Source organism: Gopherus flavomarginatus, chromosome 1, assembly GCF_025201925.1.
Source record: "Gopherus flavomarginatus isolate rGopFla2 chromosome 1, rGopFla2.mat.asm, whole genome shotgun sequence".
Taxonomy (NCBI): Eukaryota; Metazoa; Chordata; order Testudines; family Testudinidae; genus Gopherus; species Gopherus flavomarginatus.
The window spans coordinates 380,252,247-380,266,229 of record NC_066617.1 but is presented as its reverse complement, the minus strand read 5'-3'; the positions used below and the strand labels follow the sequence as shown (position 1 = coordinate 380,266,229).

The window sequence follows — 13,983 nt, the reverse complement described above, 5'->3', positions numbered from 1 at the left end:
TGACTGGCCTGTAGTTCCCTGGATCCTCCTCCTTCCCTTTTTTAAAGATGGGCACTACATTAGCCTTTTTCCAGTCACCTGGGACCTCTCCCGAGTGCCATGAGTTTTCAAAGATAATGGCCAATGGCTCTGCAATCACATCCACCAACTCCTTTAGCACCCTCGGATGCAGCACATCCGGCCCCATGGACTTGTGCTCATCCAGGTTTTCTAAATAGTCCTGAACCACTTCTTTCTCCACAGAGGGCTGGTCACCTCCTCCCCATGCTGTGCTGCCCAGTGCAGCAGTCTGGGAGCTGACCTTGTTCGTGAAGACAGAGGCAAAAAAAAGCATTGAGAACGTTAGCTTTTTCCACATCCTCTGTCACTAGGTTGCCTCCCTCATTCAGTGAGGGGCCCACACTTTCCTTGACTTCCTTTTGTTGCTAACATACCTGAAGAAACCCTTCTTGTTACTCGTAACATCTCTTGCTAGCTGCAACTCCAAGTATGATTTGGGCTTCCTGATTTCACTCCTGCAGCCTGAGCAATATTTTTATACTCCTCCCTGGTCATTTGTCCAATCTTCCACTTCTTGTAAGCTTCTTTTTTGTGTTTAAGATCAGCAAGGATTTCACTGTTAAGCCAAGCTGGTCACCTGCGATACTTACATTTCCACTTCTGCCCCTTCCCTCGTGCCTTTAGGGATCTTTCCCCACGCAACCCCCACACTAGTCCCTTGTGAGGAAAGGGAAGGGAGCATGACCTGGGGCGGGTGGGAGGAGGTGCAGTGGGTGCAGAGGCCTGGGGTGGAGGGGAGTGGAAAGAGGGCCTGGTCCTGGGACCATTGCAGGAGCTGTCTGCACCTACCCCTTCAGACTAGAGGTTTCTCCTTGCAGGGGCCAATGGGCATGTATCATATGGGGGCCTCTCTGGGGGTCCCTTCTCCATCCACCCACAGACTGGGCTTGTCACCACCATGCACTCCCTGGACCGGGAGAGGCGGGAGCAGCACGTGCTAACAGGTATGGCCAGACCTCGGGGTTGGGCACGGGGGGAAGGTGCTCTATGGGAAGCGAAGAGTGGCAGTAAGGGAAACAGGAACTAAGGGGCAGGGGTAGGAGGGAGCCCAGCTGGACTCCCAGCTGGCATGGAAATCAGTATGTTTGCTGGAGGAAGGCTGCATATTGTGTGGGGCAGAGAAAGGGAGTGAGGAATGTTCAGGTTTTGGTGTTAGAGTGTTGGGTGGGTGAGGCACGAAGGGAGAGGGACAGGAGAGTGGAGGGCACCCGGATTGGGCACAGGGTACGGGCTGGGGGAGACGGGGCATGGTGGAGCTGCTCCTTGCAGGCGTTGGATGTGGTCCCCCTGGGTGGCACCTAGGGTCTCCAGGACCCCCCTCTCTCTTCCCACAGTCTATGCCCGGGATGGTGGCCTGCCCTCCAACCTGGCCAAAGTGACAGTGCGGATCTTAGTGGGAGATGAAAACGACCATGCTCCGCGCTTCGAGAGCGAGTCCTGCTCCTTGGAGGTGCCCGAGAACCAGAGTCGCGTGGCGCTCTACACCCTGCGGGCCACAGACTTGGATGCAGGCGAGAACGGGCGCCTGGAGTACCATGTGATGGGTGAGGGCCATGGAGCACATGGCTCACGCTGTGCTGGTGCTCCTCCTTCTGACCCCAGCTCCTACATGGGGGTCCTTCTCTGAGATCATTGGCATGAGCATTAATGCCCGTCTGCCATGTGTGCTGCAGCCCCTGGGGCACAGGGTACAATCCACACCAGGCTCTTGACTGCTGCCCCTCCAGGGTAGAGTGTGCCTCCAGGGCTGTGAACATTGGCTACAGTTGCTCCTCCTGGAGTCTCCCCAGTCCCCTCCTATCTGTGCCTGCTGAGTCTGTATCGGGGTGGGGGGGTCGGGCTGAGGTTTGCACACAGCTCTGTGTTGAGGTGTCTGCAGCACCAGCCATCTGGTCCAGGTCAGAGCCCTCGAGCTGCAGCTGGTTCCGGTGCCTCGTTCTTGGGGCTCCTGGGGGCCAGCTGAGAGGAGTGGTCATGGGGTGTGCTGGGATGGGGCTAGACTGTGCATCCTGTTGGGGTTTGCCACTTCTGCTCTACACTGGGGGAGTGTTTGCCACTGAGGTGGTGCCAGTTGTGGGCCATTTGCTGTGTGATTCAGAGGGGAGAGACCCCGTCCTGTTTGCCCCATGGGTCCCTGCCTGCAGGGGTCTGTCTGCAGAACTACAGGACACCATATCAGGGAAGGTCCATCATTCCCATTCCCCTCCCAGTGGGCAGTATCAGGAAGTGTCCCTTGCTCCCACACCCCCTCTGAGCCATATCGGGAGGCTCTCTTGCTCCCCCACCCCCAGGCCATATCAGGGAGGTTCTCTCATTCCAATATCTTCTCTCCCAGATGGAGACCCTGCCCAGGATTTCATCCTGGACCCTGTTTCTGGTGTGTTCTCCACCTCGCGCAGCCTGGACCGAGAGCTGGTGGCCTCTTACCAGCTGACTGTGGTGGCACGAGACCACGGCACACCCCAACGCAGTGCCACCATGTCTCTGAGTGTGCGGGTGCTGGACCTCAATGACAATGCACCACGCTTTGCACAGGCAGCCTACACTGTGGAGGTGCCGGAGGACCTACCCGTCGGGGCACTGGTCCTGCAGCTGGTGGCACTGGACCCAGATGAGGGCACCAACGGGCAGGTCTCCTACTACCTGGGCAATGAGTCACTGGGCATGTTCCAGATGGAACCGCAGAGCGGGCGCATCACCAGTGCCCAGGCCCTGGATCGTGAGCGCCGCCCCACTTACAGCTTCCTGGCCAAAGCCGTGGACTTGGCATCCTGGGAGCCCAAGAGTGCAGCCGTGTGTGTCACAGTCACCGTGCGAGACGTCAACGACCATGTGCCTGCCTTTCTGCACAGCCCACTCTCTGTCAATCTCTCCCGCTACACGCCACCTAAGCAGGTGGTGGCCACTATGCGGGCTGAGGACAAAGATGCAGGTGCCAACGCCTCCATCCTGTACCGTTTTGCCACACCCAATCCCAGCTTCGCCATCAATTCCTACACTGGCACCATCCAGTTGCTGCAGCCCCTAGGCTCTCTCAGCCAGCGCCAGCGCACCCTCTTCATCCTGGCCACAGACTTGGGCCAACCAGCCCTGTCCTCCACTGGTGTGGTGGTGATCTACCTGCAGGAAGAGAGCTACCGGGGCGTGCACTTCCCCCGCAGCACCAGAGACGTGGCCATACCTGAGAATGCCGCCACAGGTACTGCCATCAGCCAGACAGGGCACAGGGTGAACAGTGTGGGGCTGGGCACGGAATGGCCAGAATCAAGCGATAGGAACTGGGTGCTGGGGTAATAGGAAACGGCTGGGTGCTGGGGATAGGAACTGGGTGCCCAGGGTTAACAGGGACTGGCCGGGCATTGGACATTGGAGCTGGGTGCCTGGGGAGCTGTTTGGTGGCATGCTGAGAGGGAGGGGGAGAAGCGGGAACATGGCGCGCTCAGGGGAGGAAGTGGGGCTGGGGCGGCGATTTGGGGAAGGAATTGGAATAGGGGCAGGGAGGGGGCGGAGTTAGGGTAGGGACTTTGGGGAAGGGGTTGGAATGAGGGCGGGGCAAGGGTGGAGTTGGGGCAGGGCCAGGGGCAGAGGAGGGGTCAAGCACCCACCAATGGGAGCAGAAGTCAGCACCTATGGTCAAGGCCCAGACTGGCAGGTGACGCCCACACCTATGTCTCTTAGCCTGCCCTGGAAGCAAACAGTCCTTTTCCACCCCACTGGGTAACAATGCAGTATATAAGAGAAACTGAGGCACACATAGAATTCATAAAAATATTACCAAAAATTGCCCCTGTCACATTCCTTCTCCATTTGAGCCTGCACTGAGCAGGGTCACTTTAACAAGTGACCTAGGGAAGTTCAGGTACCCTGTTTTGTGACAAGGTTTCAGCTATACCATTTTCACTCCTATTAACATGTATCACTTCCATGTCATAATCTTGGAGGGTCAAACTCCAGCTTAGAAATTTGGCATTAAACTCCTTTCATGCAGCCACATCAGAGAGAAGTGGTCAGTATACACAGTAAAGTACCACCTGAAAAGGTGGCTTCTTAAGAGCCCACACAATGGCCAGACCTTCTTTCTCTATTGTAGCATAGTTCTTCTCCCTAGGGAGCAGGTACATGATGGGATGTCTCTGCCACTTAGCATTGGCTTCTATCAGCACCACACTCATCTGTGAACACCAGGAAGGGCTCGTCAAAGTCCGGGTCTACCAAAAGCAGCTGTCAGCTTAGGGCCTCATTCAGTGCCCAGAGAGTCCTCTGGCACTGTTTGGTCCAGACCACCTTGTCTGGCTTCCCCTTCTTGTACAGTTCAAATATGGGAACAGCTAAGGAGCAAAAGTGGGGTTCAAACCTCTAGTACAGGGGTCGGCAACCTTTCAGAAGTGCTGTGCCGAGTCTTCATTTATTCACTCTGATTTAAGGTTTCGCGTGCCAGTAATACATTTTAACATTTTTAGAAGATCTCTTTCTATACGTCTACAATATATAACTAACATATTGTTGTATGTAAAGTAAATAAGGTTTTTAAAATGTTTAAGAAGCTTCATTTACAATTAAATTAAAATGCAGAGCCTCCCAGACCGGTGACCAGGACTCAGGCGGCGTGAGTGCCACTGAAAATCAGTTCACGTGTCACCTTCGGCACCCATGCCATAGGTTGCCTACCCCTGCTCTCGTAGTACCCCACCATCCCAATAAAGGATTGGACCGCTTTCTTGGTTTAGGGTTTGGGCCAGTCTCTGATCTCCTCCACCTTGGCAGGCCCTGGCCATTGGTGGCCGGCCATTCCCTGTCAATGTACGCCAGGGCAAAGTCCTCCAGTCCCCTCAGTAACTGATCCACCAGGCACAGAAAGGTGGTGAAGGCAGATTTCAGCCTGGCATGTGGGGCCAATTGCACTTACCAGTAGTTTTTGGTAAGGTCCATGATGGTGAGGTAATAGCTCCCCCCCAAACTTGTCTAGAATCTCGTCAGATCTAGGCATGGGGTAGGCATCGGACACAGTCACTGTATTGAGCTTCCGACAGTCCACACAGAATCAGCTCAACTCATCCTTCTTGAGCACCAGCACCGTGGGTGAGGCACATGGGCCATTGGACGGCTGGATCACCCCTAAAGCCTCTCTCTCTACAGGTCCTGGGCTGTTTTCCCAGTGACTCTGTATGGGGAACACCTGATGGGAGAGTTGGCGCCTGTCTCCAGCAAGGTCAGTGAGCCCAGGCCGGTTGGAGAACAGCTGCTGGTAAGAAGGTAGCACTGCTTGGATCTCTGCCTTCTGGGCAGGAGTTAGCTGGTCAGAGACAGGAAATGATTCCAGCACAGGGCGAGCTCCTATCTCAGGCATAAGTTCCGCCAGGTGATCCTCCCACTGCTCGTCCCATTGCCCATACTCAGCCAGCACCAAGTTCTCCCTGTCAAAGTACAGCTCCATCATGTTGACATGGTACACTCAGTGACTGACAGCGCAGCTGGACAGTTCCACCAAGTTGTTCACCTTATTAAGCTGTTTGACAACCTTAAAAGGCCCATACCAGGCAGCTTAGAGTTTATTCTTCTGCATTAGGATGAGAACCATCACCTTGTCATCTGGGTTCTACAAGTGGGCATGTGCTAAGTGGTCATACCAGACTTTCTGTTTTCCTTGGGCCCTGACTAGGTTCTCTGTGGCAAAACCCATAAGATCAGTGAGCCTTTCTCAAAAGGACAGCACATAGTCCACCACCGGTTCCCTTTTGAGGGAGGCCTTCCCCTCCCACTCGTCCCTCATCATGTCCAGTGGTGCCCTCACTCTCCGCCCACACAGTAATTCAAAAAGGGAGACCCCTGTAGATTTGTGGGGCGCAAACAGCAAGCACTTATCCCAGTCCTGCAGATGCTGGTCCATAAAAGTCCTCAGCACTATCTTCAGGATCCTATTAAACATCGCCACCAGCCTGTTGGACTGAGGGTGATGTGCAGAGACCCAGGTGTGCTGGACCCCCAGTTTCTCCCACAAGCACTGGAGCCTAGCTGACATGAAATTGGACCCCTGGTCTGTAAAGACCTCCCAGATGAACCCCACTCTGCTAAAGATGGTTAGCAGCACGTCTGCCTCAATGGAGGACAGAGCCACTGCCTCTGGGTAGCAGGTAGCACAATCTACCACCATCAGAATATATTTCTTCCCTGCCCAGGTTGCCTTGCTGAGGGGCCTCACTGTGTCCCTGGCCACCTTCTGAAAAGGTTCCCTTATGATGGGCAATGGTCTCAGCACTGTTTATGCTGAGCCCCATCCTCTGGCAGGGGTCGCAGGACCTGCAGTACTATTTGACTGTGTCAAAGACTCTGGGCCAGTAAAAGTTCTGCAGTAGCCTTTGTCAGGTGTGCTGTGTCCCCTGATGTCCTGAGAGGATATCGTGGGCCAGGTACAATAGTTTTCAGTGGTACCTCTGGGGAATGACCAACTGCCTCCTGATCCCCCGCAAGGTTCAATTTTCCCAGTGGGAACTGATTCCTGGCACAGGTGTCCTTTCTCCCACAGGAATCTGTCCCTGCCATTCTCCTTAACGGGTTTTACACTGCTGTGGTCAGCCATGGCCCTCAGCTTCTCCAAGGAGGGATCCTTCTGCAGTTCAGTCTGAAATTCAGCTCTTGGGGTAGTGAGTGTGACCTGTCCCTCTTTACTGGTAGGGCCTGGAGTCGCAGCAACCTTTGGCTGTGCCTCAGTTTCTAGTCTAACCTACTTAACAGTGATGACCCTAGGTGACCCTTGTGGTCCCTTCTAATCCCATGGTTTTATGTTCCTCACTTCAGGACAAAGTCTCGGGCTCAGCCCCATCCCAGGGACCGTATTTCCCCCAAGGTGGAGGTTCATTAGCCATATGCTTGGTAGTCCAGGACCCTGGGTCGGGGTGGTGCTCTCTGGCTCTAGAAAGAATCAGGGAGCAATCTGCATCATCTGACCAATCATCCAGATCATTTCCCATCAGCACCTCCACTGGTAGATGATCCTGGGCCCCAGCCTCTTTCTGCCCTTCCTTGGCACTCCCATTTCAGAGAAATCTTCATTACAGCACCTCACTGTGTCTGAACACCCCTGCTCATCGCCAGCTATTCATTGAGCACAAACTGATCCAGGGCCACCACATCGGGCCATGCCAGAGTCACCTCAGCACCTGTGTTCTGGTAGCCCTGGGCCCTTCTCCCATCCACCTCTCTAGGGATGATATGGTGATGGCTGCCTGCCCTGTGAGTTAAATACACTGGGGCATGTGTGTTGACTGCAGAGGCCTGAACATCGCATTCCGTAGATGGGCTGACCTTGAGGCCTCGTCCCCTTGGGCTATAAGTACACTGTCAGCCCCACCAGCCTGAGTATCTGGCCTTCCTTCCAGCTGGGCTTGCCCCAGGTTAGCCCTTCGAAGGTGCCGTTGGGCTACTATTTCATTAACCCTTGGCAGTTTTGCCCACGTATGCTCTGTTTTCCAACAAACATTACATTTCAGGGCCTGAGCTCACATGGAGAGGGCTATCACATCAGCCATCACTACACTTCAGCTTTACTCATGTCCCACTTCTGGAGCGCCCCTGTGTGATCCCCTCTTTGGGTCCCAGACCTGGACCAATCTCTTTGGGTCTCTTTTCATACCCAGGCCTTCTGGCAACAAATTCATCTGCCAACAGCCTGCCCTGCACAGATCCTTAGGCTTCCTGTCCACTACCCATATTTTCAGCTCGTGGGGACAGATCTCTCTGAGTTGTTCCACCCCAACAAGTTTGTACAAATCATCCAGTATAGCAACACCTGCACCTTATCCCATTACTGGAGAGATTCTCCCAGCAGGGTGGTGGCAACCATATATGTCACACCCTGAGTCCTTTACACCCAAAACCTTTTCCTGTGAGCCTCAGGTGTCAATTGAACTTAAGCATCACTCACCTGGAATCTGATGAAGGAGGTCAGCTGGAGAGAGACACACAGCTTGAACAAATATCAGAGGGGTAGCTGTGTTAGTCTGGATCTGTAAAAAGCGACAAAGAATCCTGTGGTACCTTGTAGACTAACAGAAGTATTGGAGCCTAAGCTTTGTCATTGAATATGTGAATACGCGTGCATCTGACAAAGTGGGTATTCAACCACGAAAGCTTATTCTCTAATACTTCTGTTAGTCTATAAGGTGCCACAGGACTCTTTGTAGCTTGAACAAAGGGATTCACTACAGCTTGGCTGGGTACTGGGCTGACCAGGATGGTCTGTGCTTTAATCTTCATTTCTCTGGGTTTAGAAGGGCTTCCTGTGCTGTGTGCCACTGACTAATAAATCCAACTGCTGTGACAACACTGTCTGAGTGTCCATGCAAGTGCTTGGTGAGGTGCATTAATCCCTGCAGAGTGGACAAGTCTCTAGCAGGAGTCTGTCTCAGTGAGACATGCTGAACAGAGCTCATGCTGTGAAATAGGAGCACTGCAGCCCCAGAAGGCCAGTCTAAGGAGGTGGTGAGGCTGCATGGCTAACCCTGAAGGAAGAGTGAGACTCCTGAGGAGTGGGGTCTGGCACACTAAAGGGCATCAGTATTGAGGAACTGTGAGATGCTAGGGGCACATGGGGCAACCAAGAACAGCAGGGTTCTAGAAGTGGGGCACAGGGGCCTTCTGGGGATGGGAACATGGGGCACTGGGGTAACTAGGAACAAGGGGAGCTGAGTACAGGGTCACAAGGTACTGGGGTAGCTGGAAACAATGAGATGCTGGAGACAGGGACGGGGCACTGGAGTAGTTGGGGAGGGGACACAGGACACCAGGATAACTGGGAAAAGTGGGGGCTAGGAGCAGGGACACAGGTTATCACACTAGCCTTGGACTTGGGAGACCTATGCTAGGGGCAGATTTGGTTGTTGGAGCACAAATGTCCCAGTCAGCTCAGTGGAGCTCTAGGGACATAACTGGGGCAGCAGTAAGGTCAGAGGTGGTTTGTGTTGGGTTACTCCCACACACACTCCGGGATGCCACCTGATGTACTGGGGTCCCACTGAGCCCTCCCGTACCACCAGCCTGGGCTCCCTCACCCTGTCCTGCAGTGCCAGGACCTCAAGCCTTCTCCAGCACACACACTGGTAGGGACACACCCAACTGCAGAGAGAAACAGACACTGAGATCAGCTCTGCTTGGGAAAACTCAGCTCGGGGATTGCCCAGCACTCAAGTGCACACCCCCTCTGTAGTGTAAACCCAAAACTGTATTGTCTTGTGCTGCACAGAGAATTGTACAGTGCAAGCTCATGAAATCTGCCCCCTCCCTCAATGTGGAGGAAGATGTGCACAGCTTCCCCCAAAGTTATGAATCTCACAAACTGGGTTTTAGAAAACAAAAGTTTATTAACTAGAAAGGATAAATTTTAAGTGATTATAAGAGATAATGAAGTGGGGCTGCTATACACTGAGGATGGAATGGAGGTTAAGGATAACCTAGGCATGGCCCAACATCTAAACAAGTACTTTGCCTCAGTTTTTAATAAGACTAGTGAGGAACCTTGCGATGATGAAGGGATGATAAACGGGAATGTGGATATGGAAGTGGATATTACGGCAACTGAGGTAGAGACCGTACTTGAACAGCTCGATGGGACGAAGTCGGAGGGCCCGGACAATCTCCATCCGAGGATATTAAAGGAACTGGCGCGTGAAATTGCGAGCCCGTTAGCGAAAATTTTTAAGCAATCGATAAACTCGGGGGTTGTGCCGTATGACTGGAGGATTGCTAATGTAGTTCCTATTTTTAAGAAAGGGAATAAGAGCGATCCGGGTAATTATAGGCCTGTTAGCTTGACGTCTGTAGTATGTAAGGTCTTGGAAAAAATTTTAAGGGAGAAAGTAGTTAAGGACATAGAGGTCAATGGTAATTGTGACGAATTGCAACACGGATTTACTAAAGGTAGATCGTGCCAAACCAATCTGATCTCCTTCTTTGAGAAGGTGACGGATTACTTAGATAAAGGAAATGCGGTAGATATAATTTACCTAGATTTCAGTAAGGCGTTCGACACGGTTCCGCACGGGGAGCTGTTAGTTAAATTAGAAAAAATGGGAGTGAATATGAAATTTGTAAGGTGGATAAGGAACTGGTTAAAGGGGAGACTCCAGAGGGTCGTATTGAAAGGTGAACTGTCGGGCTGGAAGGAGGTCACCAGTGGAGTCCCTCAAGGATCGGTTTTGGGACCGATCTTATTTAACCTTTTTATTACTGACCTTGGCACAAAGAGCGGGAATGTGCTACTAAAGTTTGCGGATGACACGAAGTTGGGGGGTATTGCTAACACGGAGAAGGACAGGGATACTATTCAGGAAGATCTGAACCACCTTGTAAACTGGAGTAATAGAAATAGGATGAAATACAACAGTGAAAAGTGCAAGGTCATGCATTTAGGAATTAATAAGAAGAATTTTGGATATACGTTGGGGGCGCATCAGTTGGAAGCGACGGAGGAGGAGAAGGACCTTGGGGTACTGGTTGATAGCAGGATGACTATGAGTCGCCAATGTGATACGGCTGTTAAAAAAGAAAATGCGATTTTGGGATGCATCAGGCGGGGTATTTCCTGCAAGGACAAGGAGGTGTTAGTACCGTTATATAAGGCGTTGGTGAGACCCCATCTGGAATACTGTGTGCAGTTCTGGTGTCCCATGTTCAAGAAGGATGAATTCAAACTGGAACAGGTTCAGAGACGGGCTACGAGGATGAGCCGAGGAATGGAAAAACTGCCTTATGAAAGGAGACTCAAAGAGCTTGGCTTGTTTAGCCTGGCCAAAAGAAGGCTGAGGGGGGATATGCTCGCTCTATATAAATATATCAAGGGGGTTAACGTTAGGGAGGGAGAGGAATTATTTAAGTTTAGTACTAATGTAGGCACGAGGACGAATGGGTATAAACTGGATATTAGGAAGTTTAGACTTGAAATTAGACGAAGGTTTCTGACCATTAGGGGAGTGAAGTTCTGGAATAGCCTTCCGAGGGAAGTAGTAGGGGCAAAAGACTTTCCTGGCTTTAAGACAAAGCTTGATAAGTATATGGAGGGGATGTTATGATAGGATCGTTAATTTGGGCAATTGATCTTGAATTACCACCAGACAGGTCTGCTCAATGGTCTGTGGGGAGATGTTGGATGCGATGGGTACTGAGTTGCTGCGGAGAATTCCTTCTTGGGTGCTGGCTGGTGACTCTTGCCCACATGCTCAGGGTTTAGCTGATCGCCATATTTGGGGTCGGGAAGGAATTTTCCTCCAGGGCGGATTGGCAGGTGCCCTGGAGGTTTTTCGCCTTCCCCTGCAGCGTGGGGCACGGGTCGCTTGCTGGTGGTTTCCCTGCAGCTTGAGGTCTTCAAACCATTTTTGAGGATTTCAATAACTCGGTCCTGGGATAGGGGTTGTTATAAAATTGGATGGGTGGGGTTCTGTGGCCTGCCTTGTGCAGGAGGTCAGACTAGATGATCAGATTGGTCCCTTCTGACCTATGAGTCTATGAGTCTATGATAGCAAACAGATCAAAATAGATTACTGAGCAAATAAAGCAAACACACAAACTAAGCTTAATATGCTGAAGAAACTGGCTACAAGTAGTAATTTCTCACCCTAAATGTTGTTTTAAGCAGGTTACAGAGGTTCTTGAAGACAAAATTCTTTTGCTTGCAGCTTAGAATTCCAGATATTCCTTTTACAGGCCAGACACCTTCTAGCCCAGGTGCAGTTCTTCCCCAGTTCAGTCTTAGGTGTTTCAGCAGTCATCTGGGGCAGGGATTCAGTGAAGAACCGACCCCTGATTAACTCACTCCTCAGCCTTAAATAGGATTTATATATGGCGGGAATCCTTTGTTTCCCAGTTTGATCCCCACCCCCTACTAATGGAAAAATACCAGCAGTCCAAGATGGTGTCAAGTACCAGGTGACATGATCACATGATCCTGCAGTGTCAAAGCAGTATCCCAGGCAGCTTCTCAGGAAGGTGGGAGATTAGCATCTTCAGAGACCTATTGTTCTCCCTAATGGTTTATTGACTAACCAGCGAGACTGATTGCATTTTGATACAAAGTCAATATTCCTAACTTCAGATACAGACATGATACATGCATACAAATAGGGTAATCACATTCAGTAAATCATAACGTTTCCAATGATATCTCACATGACCAATCTTGCATAAAACACATCTTAGTTATGCCATATTCATATCATAACAATATCTCTATGAAGACTGTGAGGTGTAGTGTCACAGGGTTAGCGGGGTTAAAGTGGGTTCCAAGGAGGCAGTGTCGAGGGCATCAGTTGGAAGCAAAGTTGGGGGTCATTGGGGCTCCAAGAGAGAGACAGACATATGGACTTACCACAATGAGCCAAGGATGTAACCCAGGCTTCCAGCCCCTCACCCCCTCCCCCCGCCTTACCCACTATCCTCTGCTCCCCTGCCACCAGAGGCAAGGATAGAACCTAGGTGTCCTGGCTCCCCCACACATACACTCTAACTCACTCGATCTCTCTCCAAATGACAGTGGCAGTCCCTAGGGTTGTCTCGAGGACTTGCCATTGTCCCCCAAGAGCTGTGCAGTTTCATTCATGTGCACACACACCCATGTTCTCTCCTGACCCTCTTCATCCCTTCCCCTCTTTCTGGGGTGTCACTGCAACACTCATGCTGTCTTCACTCTCCTCCAAGGCACCACGGTGGTGAGCATCCAGGCCATACATGCAGGGGGCTCCTCGGGGCGCATCACCTACAGCATTGTGAGTGGCAATGAGAAGAATGCTTTCCTCATCCAGCCCAGCTCAGGTACGTGGAGCAGGAGGGAACACAGGCGTGATACTACAGCCTTACGGGAAAGCATAAATGAAGTGATCTGCAGGGCTCCCCAATGCCCTGTCTTTGTGCCTGCTTGCCTGTACATCTGCCTGGCTCACTCCAGCTGGAAACCCCTAGGCTAGGAGATGAGGCCTTCTGTACAGCAGCTCACTTCATCCCACACAGCATTAGTGCTAATGATTTATCAGATACAATCCCAGCCTAGCTCATATGAAATAGATTCAAATGGGCTAATGGAGAGATCTTAAAAGTAATTGTAAACAGGGACACCTCATCCAGAGGTGTTTCTACTTGGGTTCTGCAGGTATCTGTTCTCAGCCCAGTACTATTCAATATCTTCATCATTCTTCCATTTCTGGAAGAAAATACAAAGTAACTGCTGAGAGAGTAGGCAGGCAACACAGAAATTTGTTGGAGTGGTAAATAATAGTGGGGACTGGTCAGTGCTACAGAGCCACCTGGATCACTAGTAAGGTGAGCTCATTTGCACAACATGTTATTTAATGCAGCCAATACCCAGTCATTCTTCTAGGCATAAAAGATGCAAAGCAGTGATGGTGAGCATATCTATATGAATCGTGGCAAGCTGGGGTGTACACCTATCCTGCACTAGCCTGCTGCACACTAAGTGTCCATGTGGACTCTGCTGCTGCGCACTAAACGTTCCCTTGTGCCCTTTGATTTACCCTGCTGTGAAATGGGAGTAGAGCAAAGTGCACTAGAGAACAGGTAATGTGGAGCAAGCTAGTGCGGGGTAGATTTAGTGTTAGTTTAGACAAGCCCACTGAAAAGGACTTGGAGTCCTGGTGGAATCCAGCCAAACATGAGCTCCCAGAGTGATGCTCTATCTGAGAGGGCAAGCACAACCCTGAGGGTCTGGATAAGCAGAATAGTATCCAGTAGCAGCAAGGAGGTGATATTACCCCTGTACAGGATCAGTGAGACCATCACTGGACACTTAAGGACTGCACTACCTCCAGGACTGCGCTAGTACCATTGGTCCAGACTGCAGGAACCCCACAGACACTGGGACACACTGAGACCTACACAACACCAGAGGATATATTCCTTCCTTACCCACAGTCTCCCCTCCTC

At 51.5% G+C, this 13,983-nt stretch overlaps 1 protein-coding gene across 5 annotated transcripts in view; it reads left to right on the top strand.

Moving 5' to 3' along the window:
• Nucleotides 1-13,983, top strand: part of DCHS1 (dachsous cadherin-related 1) — a 179,427-nt gene that overhangs the window by 131,515 nt on the left and 33,929 nt on the right. For all 5 annotated transcript variants that reach the window (XM_050924366.1, XM_050924373.1, XM_050924381.1 and 2 more), the window contains 4 exons: nt 879-1,004; nt 1,395-1,604; nt 2,396-3,259; nt 12,745-12,858. In XM_050924366.1, coding sequence (XP_050780323.1) covers nt 879-1,004; nt 1,395-1,604; nt 2,396-3,259; nt 12,745-12,858 — 1,314 coding nt within the window. The remainder of the gene's footprint in view (nt 1-878; nt 1,005-1,394; nt 1,605-2,395; nt 3,260-12,744; nt 12,859-13,983) is intronic.